A 27,561-nucleotide genomic window follows, 5' to 3' on the forward strand; every position below is an offset into this window, starting at 1 on the left:
TATAAGCACAATACTGTACAGCAGATCTCTAGGACTTTTTCATTTTGTATGATGTTAACCCAGTTCTTAAAAAATTCTTTTTTTCAAAATTTAATTTATTGCTCAGGAGATTCTCTTTTCTAGTTGCCACCAACTTTCTCCCCCAATGTTGGCAGAGAAGGTAGTGTTTTTGAGTTTGCTCTTCACTCTTTCAGTGTTCCCTCCCCCTCAGCCCCTCTCTCTTCTTTGTGGTGGTAACATTCCAAAAGAGATCCCTGAGATTCGCCAGCAGGTCCTGAAATACAGAAGGCAGACTTTTGCCAAGCATTTTATCTTACCAGTAATTCTCTCCCAACATTACTACTTCTTTTTGAATATTTCATGCAGCTGTATACTACTTTTTAGAAGATCTATTTCTATAACAATGTGTTAAAAGATTTACATTTAAAAATAATTGAATTATGTAAAATAGATTTGGGGAGCTGCCATATAAAGGAATTCTGGTATAAAATCTTTTGTAAAGCTGTTAAACACTTCTTAAATTATATTTACAGAAAGATAATTTTTTTCTTATTTTTAAAATATTTTAAAAGTTTTTAATTAATTTATTTTGAGAGGGAGAGAGAGAGAGCGCGAGAGGAAGCGTGAGCGGGGGAGGGGCAGAGAGAGGGAGGGAGAGAACACCAAGCAGGTTCTGCACTGTGAGTGCAGAGGCTGAGGTGGGACTTGAGCTCACGAACTGTGAGATCATGACCTGAGTGGAAATAGAGAAGTCAGATGTTTAACCAACTGAGCCACTCAGACCCCCCAACAAAAGATGATTTTTTAATACATTGTATTAGGTATCTTGAAGTAATTCCCATATTTTTTTAATAGTTAGTTTGTCCATTTAAAAATCCCACTTGAAAAAGAATTTGTGTGTTCATTTCTTTTTATCATAAGTTGGTGGTTGGTTACAGATCTCTGTGGCTTTTTGCAACCGTCTGCCAAATAATTTCTTCTATTAAGCAGTCTGCAAAAGTGCTCATGTGTCCTTTTTCCTAACACCCTATTCCAAGCTCTCTCATGTTTCCATGGACATTTCCTAAGGCATTTCTAACTTTAAGAAATGTGTTTTATATAATTTTAATGTTTCCTCTGTTCTTTTTCTCTTTTATAACATTTCCTTCTTTTTAAAAAGTTTATTTTTTATTTAATGAACAAAAGGTTAATTTTATACCTCAGGATATAAATATCCAAGTTTGTTATCCAAATCCATTTTTTGTTCAATAAATCAGTAAATGAATCATATTGATTATATTCTCTTCTCAACCCCACCCCTAGCAAATAATTGGGAATAAATTGATCTCTAGTTTGGTCTTGCATTTTAAAAAGATTATAGAAAAGTTAGAGAGCAGAACCAAAATAGTTAAATGGATAACCAGGAGTTTAAAAATACAGTATTTGATATGTGGGTGCATCTGGCTGGCCCAATGAGTAGAGCTTGTCACTCTTGATCTCAGGGTCCTGGGTTCAAGCCCCATGTTGGGCATGGAGCCTACTTAAACATTTTTTTTAAATTAAAAAAAATAAAAATATTTTATATATGTAATTTTATATTTATGCTTTATTCTGGGTATGCTATTAAAGCAATTTGTAACCAGACAAAATATTAAGGCCAAAGGTTTATTGAGCGCCAAATCTATGCAAAGAGCTGACCCTAGTTGTCCCAGTGTATGTCTTCTGTAAGGTCATAGGAAGCAAGAATAATTTTTAGCACTTGTCAGAAAGTCCGTATTAGGTATTTTAGGATAAGAAATATCAACGAGGTTACCTGGATGGTTCAGTTGGTTAAGCATCTGACTCTTGATATTGGTTCAGGTCTGCTTGGGATTCTCTCTCTCCCTCTCCTTCTCTCTCTCTCTCTCTCTCTGCCCCTCCTTTCCCCTCTCTCAAAATAAATAAATAAACAAACAAACTTTAAAAAATATCAACGATATAAATACATAAAATTTTTCAAATATGGAGTGGATTGAAAGGAAATTTCTGGATCCTTCATTTCTGGTTTAAGAGTTATTTGGTTAGGGGCGCCTGGGTGGCTCAGTCGGTTAAGCGGCCCACTTCGGCTCAGGTCACGATCTCGTGGTCCGTGAGTTCGAGCCCCGCGTCGGGCTTTGTGCTGACAGAGCCTGGAGGCTGTTTCAGATTCTGTGTCTCCCTCTCTCTGACCCTCCCCCGTTCATGCTCTGTCTCTCTCTGTCTCAAAAATAAATAAACGTTAAAAAAAACTTTAAAAAAAAAAAGAGTTATTTGGTTAATCTCTTTGGTGATGGATTCATTCATTATATGCAACAGTTGTTTAGTATGTGGATATTCTGTGCTAGGCAGTAAGCTAACTTTTAGTGAGAACAGACCTGGGTAAAGTAAACAATGGCCACAGAAGTAGCTTTCCACTTTGTCATCTTTACAGTTTTCCTCTTTTGAGGCTTTCCCCCCTTGCATATTCTCTGTAAAGCAATGCATTAAAAAGTAAATCCCATATAATTTTGAGTTAGTTCATGAAGAGAATAATGACAGTTGAATTCAAAGTATTTTTATTACACTGAAAAATGTATAGGGAAAAGTAGATGCTGCTAGTGGGTAGTTAGATGAAGGAAAACGGTAGCTTATTGTTAAGGTCCTAGAAAATGAATGATGAGAAAAGAAAGCTATCGGATGGAATGACAAAAAAAAGATGCCAGAGTAGTCTTTTTTTTTTTTTTAAGTTAGGAGATGGTTACTGAATTAGTTAAGCTTAACAAATGCTGATTATGTAAATGTATTATTGCAAATAAAAATATGACTAAGATATGGCCTTCTGCCCTGATATGAATCACAGCCCAATAAAAACTGCAACAGAGCTGCAAATAATGTGCACTGTGTGTAAAAAAGAGGGAATGACTTTGTTGGTAAGAATGGGTAGGTGGTTAGTGAAATAACCACAGGGTGCTAGGTGTTAAATATTTCAAAGTCATCTGTATGAGACTTTTCCAGAGAAATGTTTTAAAGCCATCTTATGCATCTTAGATATATTTTTAGTGAATTGTTAATATTAAGCCAGATTCTTGAAAAGCCTTAAACTAAAAGTAAATTCAAACAAAATAAATTTTTGCAAGCAAAATTTGATTAGATAGCCACATTGATTATTTGCGAAAAATATATTTTTTTGATTTGGGGGAAGTTTCTAATTTCACTGTACTTAATTATATTATTATGAGCTATGTATTACTAGATTTCATGATTATTCAAAACCACACTGATCTTTTCTCAGCTTTCTGTAGTAGTTATTCTTTGTACAGTTGATGTATCCCCTTGACATCTCTTAGATAGTTTGCTTATGTCCTTTAAAGTTGTCAGTTTTTACTTTTTGCCTGTATATGTGTGAACTTTTTGAGGACAGCGACCAAATAGCCTGCTCCTTTTTGTCTACCTAGTGCCTGGCACAGTGTAAAATCATATAAAGCAAGTATTTTGAAATTTGGAATTATCAATTATTAAATTAGTTAACAACAAGACCATTAAACAGAGATGGCCCTAATGCCTTTGGCTGGCCTGAGCAAACCAAAATCTGTCTGTAAACACTTTAAAGTTTTGAAATTGAAACCAAAGCACAACCAGTCATAAACAGCCAACTAGGCCTTAAGCTATAGCCAATCAATAATTTCCATACTTTGCTTCTACCTTTTCCTTATAAAAGTCTTTCCCTGAGCTCCTGTTGGTGAAATACTCTTAACCACTTTTGGTTTAAGTGCTGCCCAATTAGAAGAGATTTTTGCTCAAATAAACTCTTAAAATTTTTTGTTATGCCTCAGTTTATTGTTTAACACCATTTAACTGTCCTGGTTCCTGTCCTCTACACCTTTACCAGCTTTTTGGTATCTTGCAAACAACAACAATGACAACAACAACAACAAAGACTGCAAAACCCTGCTGAATTAGAAGGCTTTCTTGACATTTCTCTTGGCCCCCTTTGGCCATATCCCAATGAAGTTTTGTTGTCCCTCTAATCTATCATAATAGCATCATGTACATATTTCTATTACACCACTTGTTTCAAGATTTTCTAATTTTGTTTTCAGGCTTGTTTACCAATAGATTTGTTTGTTCCTTGAAAGTAGGAACAATTGGGGTGCCTGGGTGGTTCAGTCGGTTAAGAGTCGGACTCTTGATTTTGGCTTAAGGTCATGATCTTATAATTCATGAGTTCGAGTCTCATATAGAGCTCTGTGCTGACAGTGCGGAACCTGCTTGGGGTTCTTTGTCTCCCTCTCTCTCTGCCTCTCTCTCCCTTTCTCTCTCTCTCTCTCTCAAAAATAAATAAATAAACATTAAAAAAAGACAGTAGGAACAAGTATTTGAGTAGGAATATTATTTGTCTTTATGTCTCCGGTGCCTAGCACTATGCTAATCTAGCAGTAGGAACTCAACGGATATTTGCTGATTGAGAAAATACAAATAGATTTCTCAAGTATAATTTCTTTTAGGTAAATTTCATCTGATTTCTAAGTTAGGAAGAGTGGAAAAAAGTGTAGAAGCTCACTGTGGAGCAGTTCTTGCAGGAAGATGGAATTATGAAGGAACAGCATTAGTTACAGGTAAGTTGTCGCAAAAATGACATTTTAAACGAATTTTTTAAAGGAAAATTTTCTTTGAATCATATTTTCTTTAGTAATAGTGTCTTTCATTGTTTAAGAGCAGATAATTGGCAAAGCATTGAACTAACCTGCTAGATAATGTTATAATTCAGAATGTCATATTAATAATATATGATTTATGGAGAATATTCTGTCAAGACTTTTGAAATGGTCAGTTATGAGATAAATAAAAGTTGTAATTCTTTAAAATTTTAAAATTCAAAATATTCTTATTGAACTGACCTTTACCCCCATTCCATCTCTCTCCCATCTCGTGCTTTACTGCAAGTATTCTCATCTTTGTCTATGGTATTAGTTATCTATTGTTGCCTAACAAATTACCCCAAAAGGTAATGGCTTAAGCAGTAAACATGTATTATCTTACAATTTCTGTGGGACAAGGAAGATTTAATTTGGTTGGGTAGTTCTGTCTCAGACTCATGTTGTTGGATAGGGCTTTAATAATGTGAAGGCTTGATTGGGGCTGCTTCCAAGATGGCTCACTCACATGCTCTTGGCAAGCGGCCTTAGTTCCTCTCTGACTGTTGGCAGCAGGCCTTACTTCCTCGCCACACGGTCTTCTCTGTAGGGCTGCTTGAGTGTTGTAACAACATGACAGCAGGCTTCATAAGTGAGTGATCCAAGAGAGAGCAAGATGGAAGACACAATATATTTTTTGAACCACCCTTGGAAGTCATTCTCTATCATTTCTACCACATTCTATGAGAAGAAAGTCACTAAGTATAGCTCACTGTGAAGAAGAGAGAAATTAAGCTCCACCTATTAAAAGGAGGAATAACAAAGAGTTTGTGAATACATAGTAAAACCACCAACCTATTCCCTGGGCTTTCTTTTAGGACTTTTTTCAGTGAGTTGTTCCTTCTCTTGTCTATTTTTTCAACTTGTCCTTTTCCAGGGGTTTCTTTTTCAGCATATAAATGTATTCAGATATTATCCATCTTGAAAATGAGAATAATGAAATAATCCTGCCTTTAACAAATAATTCTCTCTAGATGCAACTTCCTCTTTTTTCTTTTAGGCAAGCTGTTCAAAAGAGAAGGCTACTACTTCACTCCATTCTGTCCCCACTTCACTGGAATTTGCCTGCAACCCTTCTTTTGCACTGAAGGCACTTTTCTTAGAATTGTAGGGTGGAGATTTCAGTGAAAATGAAAGTATTATTTGAATAATATTTTCATAAGTCTTCTAAGATTAAAGGAAAAAAAATAAAAATTTTGGGCATGGAAGTTGGGCTTACTCTGATAAAATTGTTTCAGAGTAACTTCAATTAAATTTTATAGTTATGAAACACTGTCATTTAATGAGTAAATTGTATCCGAATTTTAAATATGTGTTAATATGATATATTGATTTTTATATGCACATTTAATGTTTAAATTTGTTTTCTATAGATGAAAACATCAATTATTATTCTCTCTTTATAGCTGGAGAAGATGGACAAATAAAAATCTGGTCAAAGACTGGGATGCTAAGATCAACTTTAGCTCAGCAAGGTACATATAATAATCAATTAAGATGTCTTAACAGTTTCTTTTAAAAACAGACTATTATAGTTCTTAAGACAGATTTAGGTTGGGTTCAAACCTGAAATCTCTTATTCCTGTTTACACTTTTTCCTCTTATTTTCCATGTTGCCTGATAGGCCATGATAACTGTATTATTTGAGCCAAGAAATAGAAGAAACACTCAAGGGCTTTTTCTTTTCTTTAAAAAAAATTTTTTTAATGTTTATTTATTTTTGAGAGAGGGAGAGAGATGTGAGATAAAGCACGAGTGGGGGAGGGGCAGAGAGAGAGGGAGACAAAGAATCCAGAAGCAGGCTCCAGGGCTTGAACTCATGGACCGTGAGGTCATGACCTGAGCTGAAGTCGGACGCTTAACCGACTGAGCCACCCTGGTGCCCTAGCTTTTTTAGTCAATCTATATAAATGCAGTTAAAGGCTAATGATTCTTTTAAAAATAATTCTGAGGCCTTATGAGCATATACTACCTGGAATAGGATTGGGTGTCTATTTAAGTAAATAATAGTTATAGAAAACATTGAAAGTATCTCCGTACTTAAAAAGTCCTAATAAGCTCATAATATTATCATCCTTTCTAAATTGTATTCTACATTTGGTGTCTACTCCTGGAAGGGAGCAGATACCTTGATGATTCAAAACTTGGTAAACTACAAGTACTTAGAGCAACATCTTAGTTTTCTATGTTAATTGGAAAGAAGTGCCCATAAAATCAATCCAGTGGTCATTCCCGTTGGGATTTTGTGTGTGTGCGTGTGTGTGTGTGTGTGTGCATGTAGCAGATTTATTTTCCTAATTAGATTTTATCTAGTAATAGTAAAGCAGTTTTAATGTTGATCTGAACACATATCAGCTGATCTTTAGAGACAGGTTGTAGATAATTCTTTAGAATTATATGATAAAGTCATATTGTGAGGTATCTCCAGTTAATGACTTCCAAAAATTTCCAGATTTAATTTTTTAAGTCATGTGTACTCTTAGAATAGTGTTAAAATAGTTACATTTCCTTAGCTGCACATTAACCAAATTTTAGCAAAGGGCCACCATAAATAATAGGTAGTAGTTATTTAGGTAATCATAAATACTAGGTAATGGTTATCTCCTGAGGTTAAGTATTTGCTACAGATAATCTCCAAATAGAATATTTATCCATGAATAGAAAATTCAGAGTTCATAGAAACATATATGGGTGAATTTTAGTTAGGAAAAAATGTCAATCCATTCTTACTTTAGCAATAAAATGTACCTCTAGAAAATAAATTTTATTTAGATTTTTTAGTAAGAATGGGGATTTATTTTTGGCTTTATAATTTTTGTTAGGGCTAATTATTTGGCATTCTCACTATATGATGTCTGACTTATAAGCAACTGACAGAATTCTTCTAGAAATTATTGCCCCCTTGGAGCTGGGGCTATGGTTCTTTTCAGCTGTTGCTGCTGCTGAGACACGTCCTTTTTTCCTTTCTTTTCTCTCTTATTAAATTTGTTGTTTACAGAAGCCACAGATATTTAGAGAAATTCCAAAAGTTTCTTTCACTACCCATTATAGCAACTGGAATTCTTGTCTAAGACCCTTCTTCACTAGTAGCCCTGTAAGGTTACTTATTTGTTTTCTTAAATTCTTCCCAATCATCTCCTGCCCTCTACTGCCCTTGCATTTACCATTTTGGACTTTCTGAAGTCTAAAGTTGAAAGTTAGAATATGTTTTTTAATATAAACAATGTTAATCATGGAGGATAGTTGACATAGTACTATTAGTTCGGTACGATGGTTTACCTGTGTAATGGGTCTGGAAACCAAATTGCCTCTTATTTTACTTTTATGGAGAAATATATTCAGAGTTCCCAAATTTGCAATGGCAACTTGGAAGCATAATATGTTTATAAATTAAGGGCGTTTTATAAATCTGAGGTCACAAACAGGTGGTCTATGGGCTGAATCTGGCACACTAGAATGGTACAGGATCGATATTAAAATCAGGACATTTCACACACAAATTTGGTCTTCTGTCTTGAATTCATGAAGATTTACATCTATATTTTCTTCTAAGAGTGTTGTAGTTTTCGTGTTTACATTTAGGTCTATGATCCATTTTGAGTTAGTTTTTGTGTATGATATTTATTTTAGATAGGGATGGGTAGTACTCTTTTTTTTTTTTCTTCCTCCAAATAGATGGGTAAATAGATTCTCTTAAAAGCGAAAATACTGCTTAGGTCATATAATATAGTATTTATTATATATTCATATAAATAGTGTATAGTATAGTATTTATTATATATTCATCATATCATGTAATATATTTTCCATTGACATTCCAAATAGCTATAATTTTTTCTTTCTTTCTTTCTTTCTTTCTTTCTTTCTTTCTTTCAATATTTTCATTTATTTTTGAGGCAGAGAGAGACAGAGCATGAGCAGGGGAGGGGCAGAGAGACAGGAGATAAAGAATCTGAAGCAGGCTCCAGGCTCTGAGCTGTCAGCACAGAGCCCGACACGGGGCTTGAACCCACGGACTGTGAGATCATGACCTGAGCTGAAGTCGGTCGCTTAACCGACTGAGCCACCCAGGCACCCCAGCTATAATTTTCTTAACATCAAATGGCTGTAAAAGGGCTGATCATTTTTATCTTATTTGAATCTTATTTATTTTCCTCACTCAAGGTTTATATTAATTATGAGATTAATTAGCAAAAATAAATTATATAGATTTTCTTATTTTGGTTAACTTATTGGTATTTCAACTGAATAATCATATCTTTTTTTTTAGATTAAGAATTACAGATTTACTGTAGAACTATGCATCCAATTTTTGAGTTTTTGATCATTGGTGCCACCCACACTTTCCTAATAAGGCATAGACTTTTCCCATTTTATCTCTGGGAAAAATCATTGGAAAAATTAAGTTATAACAACATTGAAGGAAAAATATCAGGTTATTTATAAGGTATATTTGATTTATTAGAGATTACAAGTTTTGAGGGTGATTATAAACCTGAACTATGAACTACTGAGAGCTGGATGCTGAAGGCACGAGTAAGGAGGCCAAAGTAGGTGGGGTCAGGGACTCCAGCCTCCTTTTAGGATAAAAACTGGAAATTTTGGTACGAAAATGAAATAACACAAACCTGAGTTATCATAAAACTTGGAATTCAGCAAAAAATGTTGAAAGCATCTTTGTGATTTTTACTACATGTTTATGTTAATTGTATTTATTTTTGATGAATAGAAAAAATTCTGAATTCATTTCTTAATGACTGGAGCCAGATGTACCCATAGAAAAAGTCGTAGTCATCACCTTTTTCTCTAATACAGAAAAAGCATTAATTCTAAAGGTTTTGGTTTTTTTTTTTGAAAAATGTGACTTAGTTTAGAAACAATTCTTACTGGTACCTATGAGGAGTCATTTTTCCTTATTAGAGAAAAATAATGTATGGGCCAATGATAATTATAATTAAACCATATCTTGTGTTACATTGTATATTTTAATTATAGGCTAAAATTGGAATAGAGTAATACTGCAAACCTTTGAGGACATTCCTCCTATATTATATTCAAATGGAAGAATGGAATGACAAAAATGGAATCTATCTATAATGAATTTAGTACAGGAGGTAAACTGGAAATATAAATAACTGTTACACAATGCAGGATGCTGTGAGAGGACAGGAAGACAGAGATGAATGCTTTGGGGAGGAAAGAAAGTATCAGAAAGGCTTCCTGGCAAATATTCCTGGAATATCTTAAAAAAAATTTTTTTTCAATGTTTAGTTTTTTTATTTTGAGAGAGAGAGAGAGTGACCAAGCAGGGGAGGGGCAGACAGAGAGGGAGGGAGAGAATCCCAAGCAGGCTCCACGCTGTCAGTGTGGAGCCCAACGTGGGGCTCAAACTCACAAACTGTGAGATCATGACCTGAGCAGAAACCAAGTGTGGGACGCTTAACCAACTGAGCCATCCAGGTGCCCCTCCGCTTTTTTTTAAGTAGGCTTCACGTTAAGTGTGGAACCCAATGCAGAGCTTGAACTCACAACCCTGAGATCAAGACCTGAGCTATCAAGAGTTGGACACTTAACTGACTGAGTCACACAGGCGCCTCTAGAATATATTTTGATTGGGCTTTGAAGGATGAATAAATTAGGGAAGTAAATGGGCTTGTTGGCAATGGAGTAGGGCTGATTTGCCCCAGTGGCCCTCAGAGATGCTCAATTTCTTGTCTGGATTCCATCTGGAAGCCCCAGAATCCCCTCCTCAAGTTTTCTTGGGAGTCTAAGGCAGGTGGATCTCTAAGTCATGGCCAAGTGGTTGGAGCCATAAGACTGGTCTGGCTGATCACGGTCTCAGCTGGTCAGGGCTCCAACCCATCGTGCCCACATACCACCTGCCACTGCAGGGGCCTCCTTCGGGTCTGTCTCTGAGCTGCCCCCACCCTTCTGGAGGCTTCCTAGAGCCTCTGCTGGCTGGAGACGTGAGGCACTTGCTGTCTAGAGGAGGAGTGTCTGCGATGGGTCCCCAAATCCATGTTCTGTGTTACCACCATGTTCCAATAAAGCTATCGAAACAGGAAAAAAAAAAATGTCAATGGAATGGGGCTGTGGAGGAAGTTAGATGATCAAAGATATAGAGGCAGAATAGCATAAAGCATGGAAGTCAGGTGAATGTGAACAGACCCCTTGGGCCAGGGGTAGGCTGTATGAGGGATAGTGTTGCTAGAGGGACCAAGACATTGATGGTCTTGGATGCTAAATGAAGCAGTTTTGATCTTATTTTATCAGAATACAAAACCTTAAAAAAAATAAGCAAAAGAATAAGAGATAAAGACTATCTGTTAGGAACATAACCTTAGCAGTAATAGGTAGGATAAATGAGAGGAAATAGAGATTAAATGGGGTGACCAGCAAGAGACACATGAAAAGATGCTTCCCATCACTGTCCATTAGGGAAATGCAATTCAAAGCCGCAATGGGATATCACCTTACATCTGTCAGAATGGCTAAAATAAAAAAGAAAAGAAACAACAAGTGTTGGTGAGGATGTAAGGAACAAGAAATCCTCATGCACTATTGGTGGGAATGTAAGTATAGCCACTGTGGGAAGCAGTATGGAGGTTCCTCTTAAAAATAGAAATAGGGACACCTGGCTGGCTCCGTCGGTTGAGCATCTGACTGTTGATTTTTGTTCAGGTCATGATCCCAGGGTCGTGGGTTTGAGCCCTGCATCAGGCTCTGTGCTGAGCATGGAGTCTGCTTGAGATTCTCTCTCTCTCTCTCTCTCTCTCTCTCTCTCTCTCTCTCTGTCTTCCCTCCCCCCACCCCAACTCCTTTTCTTGCTCTCCCTCTCTAAAATAAAAAATAATAATAAGGGCACCTGGGTGGCTCAGTTGCTTGGGTGTTCGACTTCAGCTGAGGTCATGATCTCGCCGTTTGTGGGTTCGAGCCCCGCGTCAGGCTCTGTGCTGACAGCTCGGAGCCTGGAGCCTGCTTTGGATTCTGTGTCTCCCTCTCTCTCTGCCCCTCCCCCACTCAAACTCTCTCTCTCTCTCTCAAAAATAAATAAAACATTAAAAAAATTAAAAATAATTAAAAAATAGAAATACCATATGATACAGTAGTTCAACTACTGGGTATTTACCCAAGGAAAACAAAAACACTAATTCAGAAAGATATGTGCTTCCCTGTGCAGCATCATTTACAATAGCCAAGATACAGAAGCAACCTAAGCGTCCATTGATAGATGAATGGATAAGGGAAATGTGGTATATATGTACAATGGAATATTACACAGCCATAAAAAAGGTGAAGTCTTGTCATTTGAGACAACATGGGTGGACCTAAAGGGTATTATGCTAAGTTGGTTGCTAGAGGGAAGGGGGTGAGGGGATGGGATAAATGGGGGAAGGGGAGTGGGAGATAATAGGCTTCCCGTTATGGAGTGAATAAGTCACAGGAATAAAAGGCACAATATAGGGAATATAGTCAACGATATTGTAATAGTGTTGTTTGATGACAAATGGCAGCTATGCTTGTGGTGAACATAGCATAACATATAGAGAAATTGAATCACTGTGTTGTACACCTGAAACTAATGTAACACTGTGTCAACTACATTCAGAAAAATTAAAAATAATAATAACCAAAAAATAAAATAAATTGGGGTGACCAGTACAGAGGTTATTGGAATGTTCTATGCTAGTGTGCAATAAGGCTTGAACAGAGGCAGCGATGATAGTAGTTGAAAAAGGTAAATAGTTCTTAGTGGCTGAGAGGAATGGATATCTTGTAAAAGGGAAAAAATACAGACAGAAGAATAAATGAGGGGTTAGTGTGGAAGGATAATAGTTTTGAATATGTAGAGTTTGAAGTCTTCAGGGCAAGTGGAAATAATGTGTTAGAGCTCAGAGGTAAAGGCTGAAATATTAAAGTGAGAGTCAGTTTCGGAAAGGTAAAAGATGAAGCTATAGGGGAAGTTGCCATCCCCAAGGGAGAGGTGGCTGAGGCTAGAAACTAAAGATGCAAATGCATTCATTTAAGCTTTTTCTCTGTACCGACCCAGTGACATATATAACCCAAAAGTTGCTTTTGTGTGGAATAAATCCCACTTGATTTATTGTTAGTATATGTCCCTACAAGTAGAATGAAAGAGGAATAATTCTTGGTGTTCTAATTCTTAATGATTTGGCAACCCCAAAACATTGAGTTCTTACTATCATGAACAACACAATAAACAGCTGGTTGTTTATTGTGTTACAAAGTAATTTCTAGTAGTAGTAGCTAACAGATAGTGCTTATATAGTATCAGACTCTGCTCTGAGTACTTTACTTATACCCAATGTAGACCTATATTACATTGAAGGCAAAGATAGCTAATTCTTCAGTGTAGTAGTGAAGAGTTTGTTTCAAAGCATTCTTAAAAACATACAAAAACAACATTTTAGGGGCTACTTTTTAGTATGAGTGTGAAAAACATGGTATATTTGACCATGCACTTCCTTAAAACAATCGAAATACATTTTTGTCTCCTCTTCTGTGGTTTAAAATGCCTTCAACAGGTTGAAAGAATTTAGATAATTTGTTTTACAGAGAGATAAGGGTCTGACATTTAACACAACCCCAGGTGCATGTGGTTTCTTAAAAAATGTCAAAAGGGTCATGTGATCTTAGTGTACAAAGTCAGAAAAACAAGATCTTTTTGAGTGTCTTAACTGAAATGGAGCATAAATGAAAATTCCCAATATAAAAAGCAAGACATTATTTAATTCTTCTGAAACTACTTTTGTTTTTTTGTCCATTTTTTTGTTAATGTTTGAATTAATAACATCTTATTACATATTTTGCTAAACTTTTTATAGTAAACTTATTCAACCTGAAGGCTATATTTGTTATTTTCATACTGACTTTGCGAAGTGAAGTGTGGCTCTGGGAGTAAGTCAATGCTTTAATAAGGATATTTTTTAAAAAACATTTTAAATATTACAGATTTGTTTGAAGTGCAAGTGGGATAGATTTCATCATAATAGAAACCATAATTTTCTTTATGAAGCTAATTTATCTACTTTCAGTAATAATCTTTATCCGAACTACCCAAATTGGAAATTGTATTGTATGTCTCCTTTTGGGAAAGAAAACTTTCATGAATATACTAGTTTTACACTTAACATTTTATTATAAATATAAGAGCTGAATAAAATGAAGACTTCTCTTAGTTCTTGATGTTATACCCATTTTGAATATTGGTGGTTAAGAAGATTTAACTAATGAGACTTGGCTATTAATCTTACCTATCATAACCCTATATTTGTGTTCTGATTGAACAAATGTGATTAAAAGCCTCATGTATTACAAAGGAATTGCTTAACTTTTCCTCTATAAGCTTATTTTGTTTTATACAATACATTATTATATCTGTTTTTTAAACAGTATTATTGTTTAAAAATATTTTTTAAACAGGAAGTGAATAATCACTAAGTTCCAACACGGAAGATAAGAATTCTGAAGATTTGTAAGATTTATAAGCAAGGAAATGGTGACACAGCTGACTTAATGAGGCAACAGATTCAATGTTAAAGAGGACAAAAGCGTCCATAGCTCCTCATCCTATACCCCAACTGTGCCTTTTACCACAACTAAAGGGCTAGAGTCACATCCTGTATAACTCAATGGGAGTTGTATTTACTGAATTATTTCCTTGAGGATAGATGTTTGTCATAGTTTAGTAAACACCCCAGGAAAGTGTAATTTTACTGAATATATTCATGATGATCTTTATTATTTTTTTTTTTTTAATTTTTTTTTCAACGTTTTTTATTTATTTTTGGGACAGAGAGAGACAGAGCATGAATGGGGGAGGGGCAGAGAGAGAGGGAGACACAGAATCGGAAACAGGCTCCAGGCTCCGAGCCATCAGCCCAGAGCCTGACGCGGGGCTCGAACTCACGGACCGTGAGATCGTGACCTGGCTGAAGTCGGACGCTTAACCGACTGCGCCACCCAGGCGCCCTTCATGATGATCTTTAATTAAAACATATTAAGTTACTTATTTTGAACAATAATTACAACTATAATACTGGGAATAAAGAAGGTACCTATATTTCTCATTGTATCAAATAATCTTTCCGCCCCTATTCCCTTCCAGTAATCATCAAGAACCACATTTGAGGGGCGCCTGGGTGGCGCAGTCGGTTAAGCGTCCGACTTCAGCCAGGTCACGATCTCGCGGTCCGTGAGTTCGAGCCCCGCATCAGGCTCTGGGCTGATGGCTCGGAGCCTGGAGCCTGTTTCCGATTCTGTGTCTCCCTCTCTCTCTGCCCCTCCCCCGTTCATGCTCTGTCTCTCTCTGTCCCAAAAATAAATAAAAAACGTTGAAAAAAAAAAAATTTAAAAAAAAAAAAGAACCACATTTGAAATATCTCAAATTTTGATTTACATTTTCTGAGAAATTTATTAGAGAGGAATTCTGTTCATTTGGAGATTTACTTGTGAAGCCCAGCCAGGTCAGCTCCTGGCTACTTCCAGAGAATATTACAAGAGAACATACTTACCAAGTACCGAAGAAGTGCCTTCTGAGGTTGGCCATCTGTAGGTTCCTCTGATAGAGAACAATCCTGGATGTCATAGATTGAATAGCATATTAAGACCCAATATAAAACTCAATAAATAGAAGGCATACTTTATGGTGGTTTTTTTTTTTTTTTGGATTAGGTCTAAACTAGATTTTCTAAATCCCTTAAACCACTGAGACTTACAGCTGAATTATATTCTGATTAGGAAGAAAATGGCACAAAGGAAGTAGGGTGCCACTTGAACACAAACATTTATCTTACTGAAATTTACTCCCTGTTAATTACTGATTACTCCCTGTTGATTAGCATCAGTTGGGTTTGCATTTAAATAAACAATTAAATCTTATTGATTGCCCATAATTCCTCAGATTCAGATTTCATTTTAGTGAAAATGTAAATTACAGAAAGATTCATTTATTCATTCACAGAAAGCCAACTGCTACAATAGTCTGACTTAGGAGTTCCAGACAATATTTTAAAAGCTTGGCTTTAGAAATATAGTAGGATTAATATTTCATAGATTAATTGTTCACCTTCATTCACTTTCCTAATGGATAGGTAACTGGGTCAGAATTTTGTTTTTTATTTTTTAAAATTTACATACAAATTAGCGTATACTGCAACAATGATTTCAGGAGTAGATTGCTTAATGCCCCTTACCCATTTAGCCCATCCCCCCTCCCACAACCCCTCCAGCAACCCTCAGTTTGTTCTACATATTTATGAGTCTTTTCTGCTTTGTTCCCCTCCCTGTTTTTATATTATTTTTGTTTCCCTTCCCTTATGTTCATCTCTTTTGTCTCTTAAAGTCCTCATATGAATGAAGTCATATGATTTTTGTCTTTCTCTGACTAATTTCACTTAGTATAACACCCTCCAGTTCCATCCACGTAGTTGCAAATGGCAAGATTTCATTCTTTTTGATTGCTGAGTAACACTCCATTGTGTATATATACCACATTTTCCTTATCCATTCATCCATCGATGGACATTTGGGCTCTTTCCATACTTTGGCTATTGTTGATAGTGCTGCTACAAACATGGGGGTGCATGTGTCCCTTTGAAACAGCACACCTGTATCCCGTGGATAAATGCCTAGTAGTGCAATTGCTGGGTCATAGGGTAGGTGTATTTTTAATTTTTTGAGGAACCTCCATACTGTTTTCTAGAGTGGCTGCACTAGCTTGCATTGCTACCAACAATGCAAAAGAGATCCTCTTTCTCCACATCCTTGCCAACATCTGTTGTTGCCTAAGTTGTTAATGTTAGCCGTTCTGACAGGTGTAAGGTGGTATCTCATTGTGGTTTTGATTTGTATTTCCCTGATGACAAGTGATGTTGAGCATTTTTTCATGTGTCGGTTGGAAATCTGGATGTCTCCTTTGGAGAAGTGTCTATTCATGTCTTTTGCCCATTTCTTCACTGGATTATTTGTTTTTTGGGTGTTGAGTTTGGTAAATTCTTTATAGATTTTGGATACTAACCCTTTATCTGTTATGTCATTTGCAAATATCTTCTCCCATTCTGTCAGTTGCCTTTTAGTTTTGCTGATTGTTTCCTTTGCTGTGCAGAAGCTTTTTATTTTGATGAGGTCCCAGTAGTTCATTTTTGCTTTTGTTTCTCTTCCCTCTGGAGGCGTGTGGAGTAAGAAGTTGCTGCGGCCAAGATCAAAGAGGTTTTTGCCTGCTTTCTCCTCGAGGATTTTGTTGGCTTCCTGTCTTACATTGAGGTCGTTCATCCATTTTGAGTTTATTTTTGTGTATGGTGTAAGAAAGTGGTCCAGGTTCATTCTTCTGCATGCCACTGTCCAGTTTTCCCAGCACCATTTGCTGAAGAGACTGTCTTTATTCCATTGGATATTCTTTCCTGCTTGGTCAAAGATTAGTTGGCCATACGTTTGTGGGTCCATTTCTGGGTTCTCTATTCTGTTCCATTGATCTGAGTGTCTGTTCTTGTGCCAGTACCCTACTGTCTTGATGATTACAGCTTGTATGCCTCCTGCTTTGGTTTTCTTTTTCAAGATTGCTTTGGCTATTGGGGGTCTTTTCTGGTTCCATACAAATTTTAGGATTATTTGTTCTAGTTATGTGAAGAATGCTGGTGTTATTTTGATAGGGATTGCATGGAATACGTAGATTGCTTTGGGTAGTATCGACATTTTAACAGTATTTGTTCTTCCTCTCCAGGAGCATGGACTCTTTTTCCATTTTTTTGTGTCTTCTTCAATTTCTTCCATAAAGTTTCTATAGTTTTCAGTGTATAGATTTTTCACCTCTTTGGTTAGATTTATTCCTAGGTATTTTATGGTTTTTTGTGCAACTGTAAATGGGATCAATTCCTTGATTTCTCCTTCTGTTGCTTCATTGTTGGTGTATAGGAATGCAACTGATTTCTGTTGCTTCATTGTTGGTGTATAGTGAATTGATTTTATATCCTGCAACTTTGCTGAATTCATGAATCAATTCTAGCAGTTTTTTGGTGGAATCTTTTGGGTTTTCCATACAGAGTATCATGTCATCTGCGAAGAGTAAAAGTTTGACCTCCTCCTGGCCGATTTGGATGCCTTTTATTTCTTTGTGTTGTCTGATTGCAGAGGCTAAGACTTCCAATACTATGTTGAATAACAGTGGCGAGAGTGGACCTGACCTTAGGGGGAAAGCTGTCAGTTTTTCCCCATTGAGGGTGATATTAGTGTTGGGTTGTTCATATATGGGGTTTATTATCTCAAGGTATGATCCTTCTATCCCTACTTTCTTGAGGGCTTTTTTTAAGAAAGGATGCTGTATTTTGTCAAATGTTTCCTCTGCATCTGTTGAGAGGATCATATGGTTCTTGTCCTTTCTTTTACTGATGTGATGAATCATGTTAATTGTTTTGCGGATATTGAACCAGCCCTGCATCCCAGGTATAAATCCCACTTGGTCGTGGTGAAGAATTTTTTTAATATATTGTTGGATCCAGTTGGCTAATATCTTGTTGAGGATTTTTGCATCCATGTTCTTCAGGGAAATTGGTCTATAGTTCTCCTTTTTAGTGGGGTCTCTCTCTGGTTTTGGAATCAAGGTAATGCTGGCTTCATACGAAGAGTTTGGAAGTTTTCCTTCCATTTCTATTTTTTGGAACACCTTCAAGAAAGTAGGTGTTAACTGTTCCTTAAATGATTGGTAGAATTCCCCTGGAAAGCCATCTGGCCCTGGACTCTTGTTTCTTGGCAGATTTTTTATTACTAATTCGATTTCCTTACTGGTTATGGGTCTGTTCAAATTTTCTATTTCTTCCTGTTTCAGTTTTGGTAGTGTATATGTTTCTAGGAAGTTGTCCATTTCTTCCAGATTGCCCATTTTATTGGCATATAATTGGTCATAGTATTCTTTTATTATTGTTTTTACTTCTGCTGTGTTGGTTGTGATCTCTCCTCTTTCATTCTTGATTTTATTTATTTGGGTCCTTTCCTTTTTCTTCTTGATCAAACTGGCTAGTGGTTTATCAATTTTGTTAATTCTTTCAAAGAACCAGCTTCTGTTTTCATTGATCTGTTCTACTGTTTTTTTGGTTTCAGTAGCATTAATTTCTGCTCTAATCTTTATTATTTCCTGTCTTCTGCTGGTTTTGGGTTTTATTTGCTGTTCTTTTTCCAGCTCTTTAAGGCATAAGGTTAGGTTGTGTATCTGAGATCTTTCTTCCCTCTTTAGGAAGGCCTGGATTGCTATATAGTTTCCTCTTATGACCGCCTTTGCTGTGTCCCAGAGGTTTTGGATTGTGGTGTTATCATTTTCATTGGCTTCCATATGCTTTTCAATTTTGTCTTTAACTTCTTGGTTAGCCCATTCATTCTTTAGTAGGATGTTCTTCAGTCTCCAAGTATTTGTTACCTTTCCAAATTTTTTCTTGTGGTTGATTTCCAGTTTCATAGCGTTGTGGTCTGAAAATATGCGCTTTTTTGATCCTCTTAACTAGCTCTTTTATTATAAGGCATAATAATGAAAATTTATCAGTTTTTTTTTCTTTTCCTTTTCACAGGAACACCAGTATATTCAGTAGTGTGGGGCCCTGATTCAGAAAAGGTTCTTTACACAGCAGGCAAGCAGCTGATCATTAAACCTCTTCAACCAAATGCTAAAGTTTTACAGGTACTTCTCAGGTATTTGCAAATTGTTATCAGGACCTGCTGGACTGCTAAATAAGAGGTCACTTTCTTAGGAGTCTCTTTCTTCTGGGTGGTCTCTTTATGTCTGACTTTTAAGTGTGTGTTTTTATTAGCCTTTATTACAGAATAGGGGATATCTGGTTATGTTTCGAACAAGGTTCACTTCCTCCTTATCCAATTTACATTATTCTAGCAAATCATAAATGTGTTTAGAGTTACTAAATTGTCTCATGATTTGGCATGGCAGGCATCTTTAAATTTAGCACAATCAGCCTCACATGTATAGATTTAAGACAAAACAGGGTGAAATCATAAATAAAAGTTTAGACTGTGTTTTTTTTTATCATTATAACTAGCATCCTCCTCCTCCTCTTTAATATCATCTGTTCAATACACTTAAGCTTTCTCTAAGACCATTGCATTCTTTGGTATTTTTAGAGTGGAGAGGTCATAAATGTAATGTTTAGAACAAATTAGGTATATATAATTTTACCAGTTATATAGAAGCAAAACAATGGTGGCAGTTAAGACAAGTCAGAGTAGGACAAATTAATGGGAAACCTTAAGCCTATATTCAGTATTTTGATGTTTGATTTCATTGTTAAAATGCAGAATCATATTTTATTTTGATAATGACACAGTGTAGTGTTGGTAATAAAAATATAGGCTTTGGAGTTTGTCACATGGTTTTAGGATGTTCACTTATTTATCTAAATGTAACTTTAGGCAAGTTATAAAATATCTTTGATTCTCAGCTTTCTCATCTCTTAGTTGTGATGCTAATACCCACTTAGTAGGATTGTTGTGAAGATTAAATGAATTAAATTGCAAGGTGCATAGGACAGTGTATACAATAAGCATATTGAGTGCATAGAGTAAGCACTCAATATAGAGTACTCATTACTATAGTTATTATTATGAGTTATTATGTCATCTCTACCTTTTAGTCAGCCCCCAATAAATTAGAGCCAAGGAGGTCAGAAAAAAAAGATGTAGAAATGACTGGGTCTTGAGTAAGGGATTTGGTGTTAGAGACTGACCAACTACAATGGGTATAAAAGTGATTTAAGAAGCAGCATCAGATTTAATAGCTGAGTAGGTAATAGATTTGGGGAGTAAGGGGATAGAAATGTTATTGAGTTTCCATATTGAGTTTCTACAAATGTATTGAGTTTCTACAACTTCTATGTAGGTTATGTTATATATATTTTATAAAGTCAACATGCATTTAAATTTTTACTGCATGCAGAACACTCTGCTAAGAACTATGCGACAAACAAGAAATAGAAGATACAGGTCCTTGCTCTAAGGCAACTAAGGTAAAAAATTTGGGCAAACAGAAGAAGCTGCAAAAGAGAACTAGTTCTGCCTGCCTTTAGTCAAACTCCTTCCACACCACTCAGACTCCAAAACTCTACTTTGAAATTGTACAGCAAAACAGGCAAGATGAATCTTTAGCTTATAGTTATGTGATTTATTGAGATACCTGTAATTAGGCTTATATAAATGAAACTCAGGAAGTTAAATTATAGTTTAGTGGTCTAGTAGAGCTTATGGGCCAGCATGTAGTGGAGGGAAAGAAAAGTATCCATTGTCAAAATTCAGCTAGAGTGGAAGAAGAGTTGAAGTATAATTAGTAACTTAATGCAAATTTTCTTTTTTTTCTTTTTGGTAAACTAAAGCTGCAGCAGTTTTCCTTGGGCATAAACACATTAAAATTTGTATTGTCCACAAAAGGAACGCTTAATTAATTCTTGCTTGTAGAATACAGTTCAAAAGTAAATACCTGATTTTCCTTTAAAGCTCTAGGGACTCTTCTAGAGACCCAGAAGTTGGTTTTATAGTGAAGAGACTTTTTAAAAATTTATTTATTCAGTGAAAATGTAGTGCATACATACTATATACCAAGCACCATGCCGTGTGTGACATAATGCAAAGTGAAACAGAACAGTTCCTGCCTTCAAGGAGCTTGCTTCTGTTCAAAGGAATTTCACAGATTGTGCAATTCATGGAGATATAATTGAAAACTGTCTATGCCTTATGTATAGTATATAAATATATGTAATATATAAACTGATAATCCTAAATCATAGTAGAAGAAAAGTTTAAATCCTATTTTATTCCTAACTTTTGAATATGCAAAACTTTATTTTTACAGCTTTGAAATGAGACTCTTGAGAATCTGTGTGTGTGTGTGTGTATCTGTATATACCCATATCTGTGTCTATGTTTTGTTGTTTTTGTCCTTGTAGTTTATTTGAGGACATTGTATTAAGTTGGCAGTAAATTGTGTGAATTACTGCTTTTTAAAATATATTATCAAAACATTTGTTTTTCATAGTGCATATTTTTTATATATCTTCAGTAAACAAGCTATGAATTATTGCTTCTTCTTAGAGCTTATTTGACCCTAATTTAATTTTACTCTGTGTACATTAAGAACAATAGGTTGGGAAGGGTCAATAGAGCCCTTAACATTGGTTACTCTTTGATGTGAAGTTAATTGGCTCAGACATTAAAATGTACCTTATGGTCTTCAAGGAAAATTAATTCTTTTTAAGTTGTATTATTCTGCCTAAACATGATAAAAGATAGCTTTTTAATTACTTGTGGTAATAGCTAAATGGACACGTGGATTGTATTTAAAAAGCAAGAAAGCATCCATGCTTACTTTCTAGATTGCCAATTTCTGGGTGACATACACACACACACACACACATATATATATATATGTATATATGTAGGCATTCTCTTTCTCTCTCTCTCTCTATATATATATAATAGAATATGTACGTATCTGTGGAAAACATCCTTTTGTTATATGATAAATGCAGTAGCAGTTTCTTATAGAGTTCAGTGACTACTCTAGAGACATTCAGGTAAAGAGAATGAAGCTTAGGAAAATATGCAGAGGAGAATGAACAGAGTACTAAAGAAGATGATCATGTAATAAAAGTTAAAAAAAAGAAAATTAGTAAATAAGAATAAAGGCATTATCTTTGATTGGATAAACTGTATAGAAGAAAGCAAGATTTGGATTCATAACACTGTTATCACATACATGTCAAACTTGAAATAGTTCAACAGCAAGAGATTTTCCATCTGGAGTCTAGGCAACTGAAGAGATTTATAAGGATGTAAGCTATATAGTGGATGTCATAGTGCTAAGTGTTTTCATTACTTTAAATTAGAAATGAAACAAGAAAATGAGATTATACATAACAGCTATGAAAGAAAGATAGAAATCTCCAAGGACAGGATGAGAGAATCATTAGGCAAAATGTCCTTTATTAAAAAAAAAGCAAACAACTTTTCAGTGCTCTTGAAGTTATAATTAATATCTTACTTTTTTCTCATAGTGGAAAGCTCATGATGGCATTATTTTAAAAGTAGATTGGAACTCTGTCAATGATCTAATTTTATCTGCTGGTGAGGATTGTAAATATAAGGTATGTAACATTTGAATCTATCACCTGGATGAAAGAATTGAATTTAGGTGAAAAGTATTCAACATATAAGAATATGCTTTTAGTCCTTCACTTTAGCTACATCTTGTAACTATAATAATTCAACAAATTGATATTTTATAATTTTAAGTGATATTTTAAAGTGTTGACTTTCTCATTGACCTCTCTCATTGACCCATAGAATTTGACTTAATGAGTAGCAACATAAATGCAACTTCTAGTTTTGCTGAATATTTAAATCACCCTTAGTTGAAGTTTTAAAAATAATTTTTACTGGCTTATTAAACATTGTTTATTTAGCTTCAGACCAAAATCATTTATAATAAAGAATAAGATTTAATGTAACTGGAATTAGAGGAAATTTAATTGAAATAAATACTTGTAGGGAAAGTTGATAGAGCACTTACTGAGAAAAAAATTTAAGCAAAAAAACAACATCTCAAAAATGTATTGTTAAATTTAAAAGGACTCAAGGTGTGTAGTTTATATGATTAATCAAAGATGTGGTGAAATTGGAAAATTATTATGTTATCATAAAGTATTTTTTGTGATATATAGGTTTTAAAGAATACAGCTTTTCCCCCTTGTGTGGTAGTAAAGACATTTAATTACTATTATTATAAAGTAATGATTTATGAGTCTTTAATTGATACCTTACTGTAGGACAAACTTGTCTGTAATAATGTGGTGAGTGTTATAAAAGATTTTTTAATTTGCTGTTTTAGGTATGGGATAGTTATGGCCGTCCTCTGTACAATTCACAACCTCATGAGCATCCTATTACCTCAGTTGCCTGGGCTCCAGATGGAGAATTATTTGCTGTTGGATCGTTTCATACTTTACGCTTGTGTGATAAAACTGGGGTAAGTTATAATGGTGAACAATCACAGATGTGCTGTCATAAATGTGGTAATGCATAACACACCTGGTTCACAATCTTTAAAAAATATTTTCAATGAATGCATTTGACTGCATCTTTCTGATTTGTCTTCTGAATATACTGGTTCAGTCAATTCCAGATTTATGGGACCATACAGTTTGAAGAATGGGTATATTCTTTACTATTTTTCTTTCTGGAAATACTTTAAGCATGGTTATGAAAGATGGAGAAGTAAAGATTTCTACTCAATCAAAAGGGAGAGTTCAATTTTAAACTTTTTTTTTTAAACTGTCAATATGTTTCATATAGAAATTTTGCATATGTTTGGTATGGAATTGATAGTAAATTTTAAAAATAATCATCTTAAAACCAGAGAAATTGGGTTTTTGTCAAGAATTCATGTTTGAATACATGGGGGACTTGTTCCTCACAAGAGAGTGCTCTTCATCCAAATTCTGTTTAGAAATTAGGCAAGCAGTGAAGCTCAAGAGCATTTACCCACTGTAGTTGAATAATGAGTTATTTCATCAAAGTGTTCCAGAAGCAGCCGAGTTTGGAGTAGGGTTATTCTATACTATTCCTAAATAAGAGGAAATCACATAATTGTTCTGTGGCTTATTTTCCTTGAATGCAAAATAAGACAGTTAACTTACAATTATTAAAGCTTTATAAATGATCTATTAAGTTTTCTGGTAATTTTTTTTGTGCTACATAAAATATGAAGTCTTCTGCCTGGCTTTATAAACTGTCTGAACCCTGGTGCCATAAAATCCATTTAGTCTTTTTTCCCCACAGCTCCCTAACTTGTATCTGTGCTCAAATCAGTCTCATGAATCTCCTCTGCCCACCATTAACATCCTTACTTATCCTTCCTTTCATGGAATGCTCTCACCTCTGTCTTATATTTACTGAATTCTACCCATTTTTTAAAAAAAAATTTTAAATGTTTACTTATTTATTTATTTATTTAAATTTTTTTAACGTTTATTTATTTTTGAGACAGAGAGAGACAGAGCATGAATGGGGGAGGGTCAGAGAGAGAGGGAGACACAGAATCCGAAACAGGCTCCAGGCTCTGAGCTGTCAGCACAGAGCCCGACGCGGGGCTCGAACTCATGGACCGCGAGATCATGACCTGAGCTGAAGTCGGACGCTTAACCGACTGAGACACCCAGGTGCCCCAAATGTTTATTTATTTTTGAGAGAGAGACAGAGACAGAGACTGAGACAGAGACACAGAGTGCAAGTGGGGCAGGGGCAGAGAGAGAGGGAGACACAGAATCTGAAGCAGGCTCTAGACTCTGAGCTGTCAGCACAGAGCCCAATGTGGGGCTCAAACTCAGGAACCACGAGATCATGACCTGAGCTGAAGTTGGACACTTAACTGACTGAGCCACCCAGGCACCTCCTACCCATTCTTTAAGGCCCATCTGTTGTTTGACTTCCTTTCCTGATACCTTCCATAGGTATTCATTTTTCTAACTTCCTCTTACCTAAGGTCTCTCTTATTTTAGCTATAACATCAAGGTGTTATATCAGATAATCTCATTTTTATCTGATTTTTCAGCAATGATTCTAAGTCTATAGAATATATACTCATTTTCACAATGTATTATCTTTTTCTATTTTCCATGTTAATTTTATGTATATTATTGTTGACTCCTTAGACAGTTTATAAGATCCCACAGCTCAATGGGTCTCTGTTATCTGTATAACACAGTAGATACCCCATAATTCACCAATAAGTTGATTTAAACATGATTATTTTAAATTGCTATTTTGATGAAAATATTTAAAAATTTTAAAATGTGGGGTGTTGAATTGATTTGAATAATTAATGACTTACTTCATTAAATACCAAACCTATTATTAGAATATTAACTATTCTGGAAAATTAAACTTTCTAAAAGGATTTTTTTTTACCTTATTTGACTGAACAGACTGAATATATTATAATAATATTTTAAGGATTTGAATAGCATTTTAAATATGTTCTTTTATTCAATAGATGTTACTTTTATACTGCTCATTGTATACTGCTCATTGGAGAGTATTTTAGAAACTGGGGATAGGGAGATGTAAAGATTTTCACTCAAGTTGTGACAGTTTAATAGAGAATCGGTATAAGACTCATACTACAGTGTGATAAATGCTATACAAGAGGTTTATTTTGTGCAAGCACTATGAAGGTGTGGCAGAACTTAATTTTGCCTGTGGATATTGATTAGAGAGCTGAGACTTGAAGAATTAGTAGTCCTTCAAGGAAATAAGTTGGGGGAAGAGAGTTGCAGGTAGAAGGAACATTTTGTGTATCCCAGTATGGTGCCTTTTGTGCAATGTCAATAAGATTTTGCATGGAATAGTACCAGGAGATAAGATACTCTTGGACCCGATCTGTGTTTGCCACATAAAAGAGTCTGGCTTTTAAAAATCAAATTATTTTCTGTGGAGCACTCTTAGGAGTTGCTGTAGGGTAGAAAAGAGGTGAGGGGGTTGAGCTCCTAGTCTTCTTCTCCAGCCAAAATCAGAAGAGCTCTACATTAATCAGTTTTACTAGTTGAACATCAAAATAAGATTTCCTTTGAACAGCTAAAACAATGAAATTGGAAAAATGGTGTGTGTTAGTAGAGAGCCGTGGCTGGTGGGTAGTAACATGATAATATTCAAATATTGGAAATATTGCTTTGGTATCAAAGGAGCAGTGGTACAGGAGAGGGAAGAGAACATGCAAAAGCAAGGAATTATAGTCTGTTAGAAAAATTAGAAGCAGTTTGCATTTTATCCTCATGCAGTACTGGGCCACTGTTTCACTTTAAGTAATGACATTATCAGATTTGGCATTTTTAGGGAAGTGTACTCTGAGGTCAGCAGGGAGGATGGATTAGAGGGACAGTAGACTGTAGGCAAGATGGTTAATTAAAGGCTTTTGCAGTAGTACAAGAAAGTGATGTTGTCCTGAATGATAGGGAATAGCAGTGGAGATGGGAAGAAGTGGACAGGTTCAGGAGATGAACTCTTCCTATAAAAAGTGGGAAGAGTCTGGAGCACCAGGGTGGCTCAGTCAGTTAAGCATCTGACTTTGGTTTAGGTCATGATCTTGTGGTTCATGAGTTCAAGCCCCATGTTGGGTTCTGTGCTGACAGCTCAGAGCCTGGAGCCTGCTTTGGATTCTGTATCTCCCTCTCTCTCTCTCTGCCCCTCCCCAGCTCGTGCTCTGTCTCTCTGTCTCTCTCTCTCAAAAATAAAGAAACATTAAAAAAAAAACATTAAAGGGATAGTGGGAAGAGTCAAGAATAATTACCGGGGTTTCGATTTGAGTACCTTATTGTCTGGGTGCTGGCCTGAGGATAACACCTTCTTATGGTGTGGTATAATTTGCACTGGGTTTGTGTGACATAATTTTATTAAGATCCCTGTGCAATCATTACAATAATAAAACAAGTTACTTAAATTTTAACATTCATAAGTATTACCGGGGCATTGCTAAAATGCAGCTTCTTGGGCCCCCACTTATAATGTGATGAATCAAAATCTCAGTAGAATGGGGTCCAGGGATTTGTATTTTTAAGAAGTTCCCTGGTTACCTTTGTTAGGTGTCCCTCAGACAACACTTGAAGGAACACTTAAATAAAACATGTGAGATATTTGATTATTTCTTCTGAGTTCTAAAAGTGGTAAAGCTTGCTCTAGTATACAAAAAACGCTTTAGAGATGAAATAGTAAATGGTAATGAAGGTGATACCAAAAAGAGTAGTCTAATTAAAAAGATAAAAAATCTCATACAGTTTATCCTTCTGATTCTTCCTTAGCATGTGTCTCACTTAAAATTATTTTGAGGATA

At 35.5% G+C, this 27,561-nt stretch overlaps 1 protein-coding gene across 7 annotated transcripts in view; it reads left to right on the top strand.

Annotated features, from left to right (window-relative positions):
• Positions 1-27,561, top strand: part of IFT80 (intraflagellar transport 80) — a 146,876-nt gene that overhangs the window by 23,403 nt on the left and 95,912 nt on the right. For 6 of the 7 annotated variants that reach the window (XM_042956126.1, XM_042956128.1, XM_042956123.1 and 3 more), the window contains 5 exons: positions 4,482-4,592; positions 6,077-6,145; positions 19,247-19,356; positions 22,733-22,822; positions 23,566-23,703. In XM_042956126.1, the coding sequence (XP_042812060.1) occupies positions 4,482-4,592; positions 6,077-6,145; positions 19,247-19,356; positions 22,733-22,822; positions 23,566-23,703 (518 nt within the window). Of the gene's footprint in view, positions 1-4,481; positions 4,593-5,670; positions 5,803-6,076; positions 6,146-19,246; positions 19,357-22,732; positions 22,823-23,565; positions 23,704-27,561 lie in introns of all 7 variants that reach the window. The other variant, XM_042956131.1, reaches the window with a different exon arrangement.

The sequence above is a fragment of the Panthera leo genome, chromosome C2 (genome assembly GCF_018350215.1).
Source record: "Panthera leo isolate Ple1 chromosome C2, P.leo_Ple1_pat1.1, whole genome shotgun sequence".
Taxonomy (NCBI): Eukaryota; Metazoa; Chordata; class Mammalia; order Carnivora; family Felidae; genus Panthera; species Panthera leo.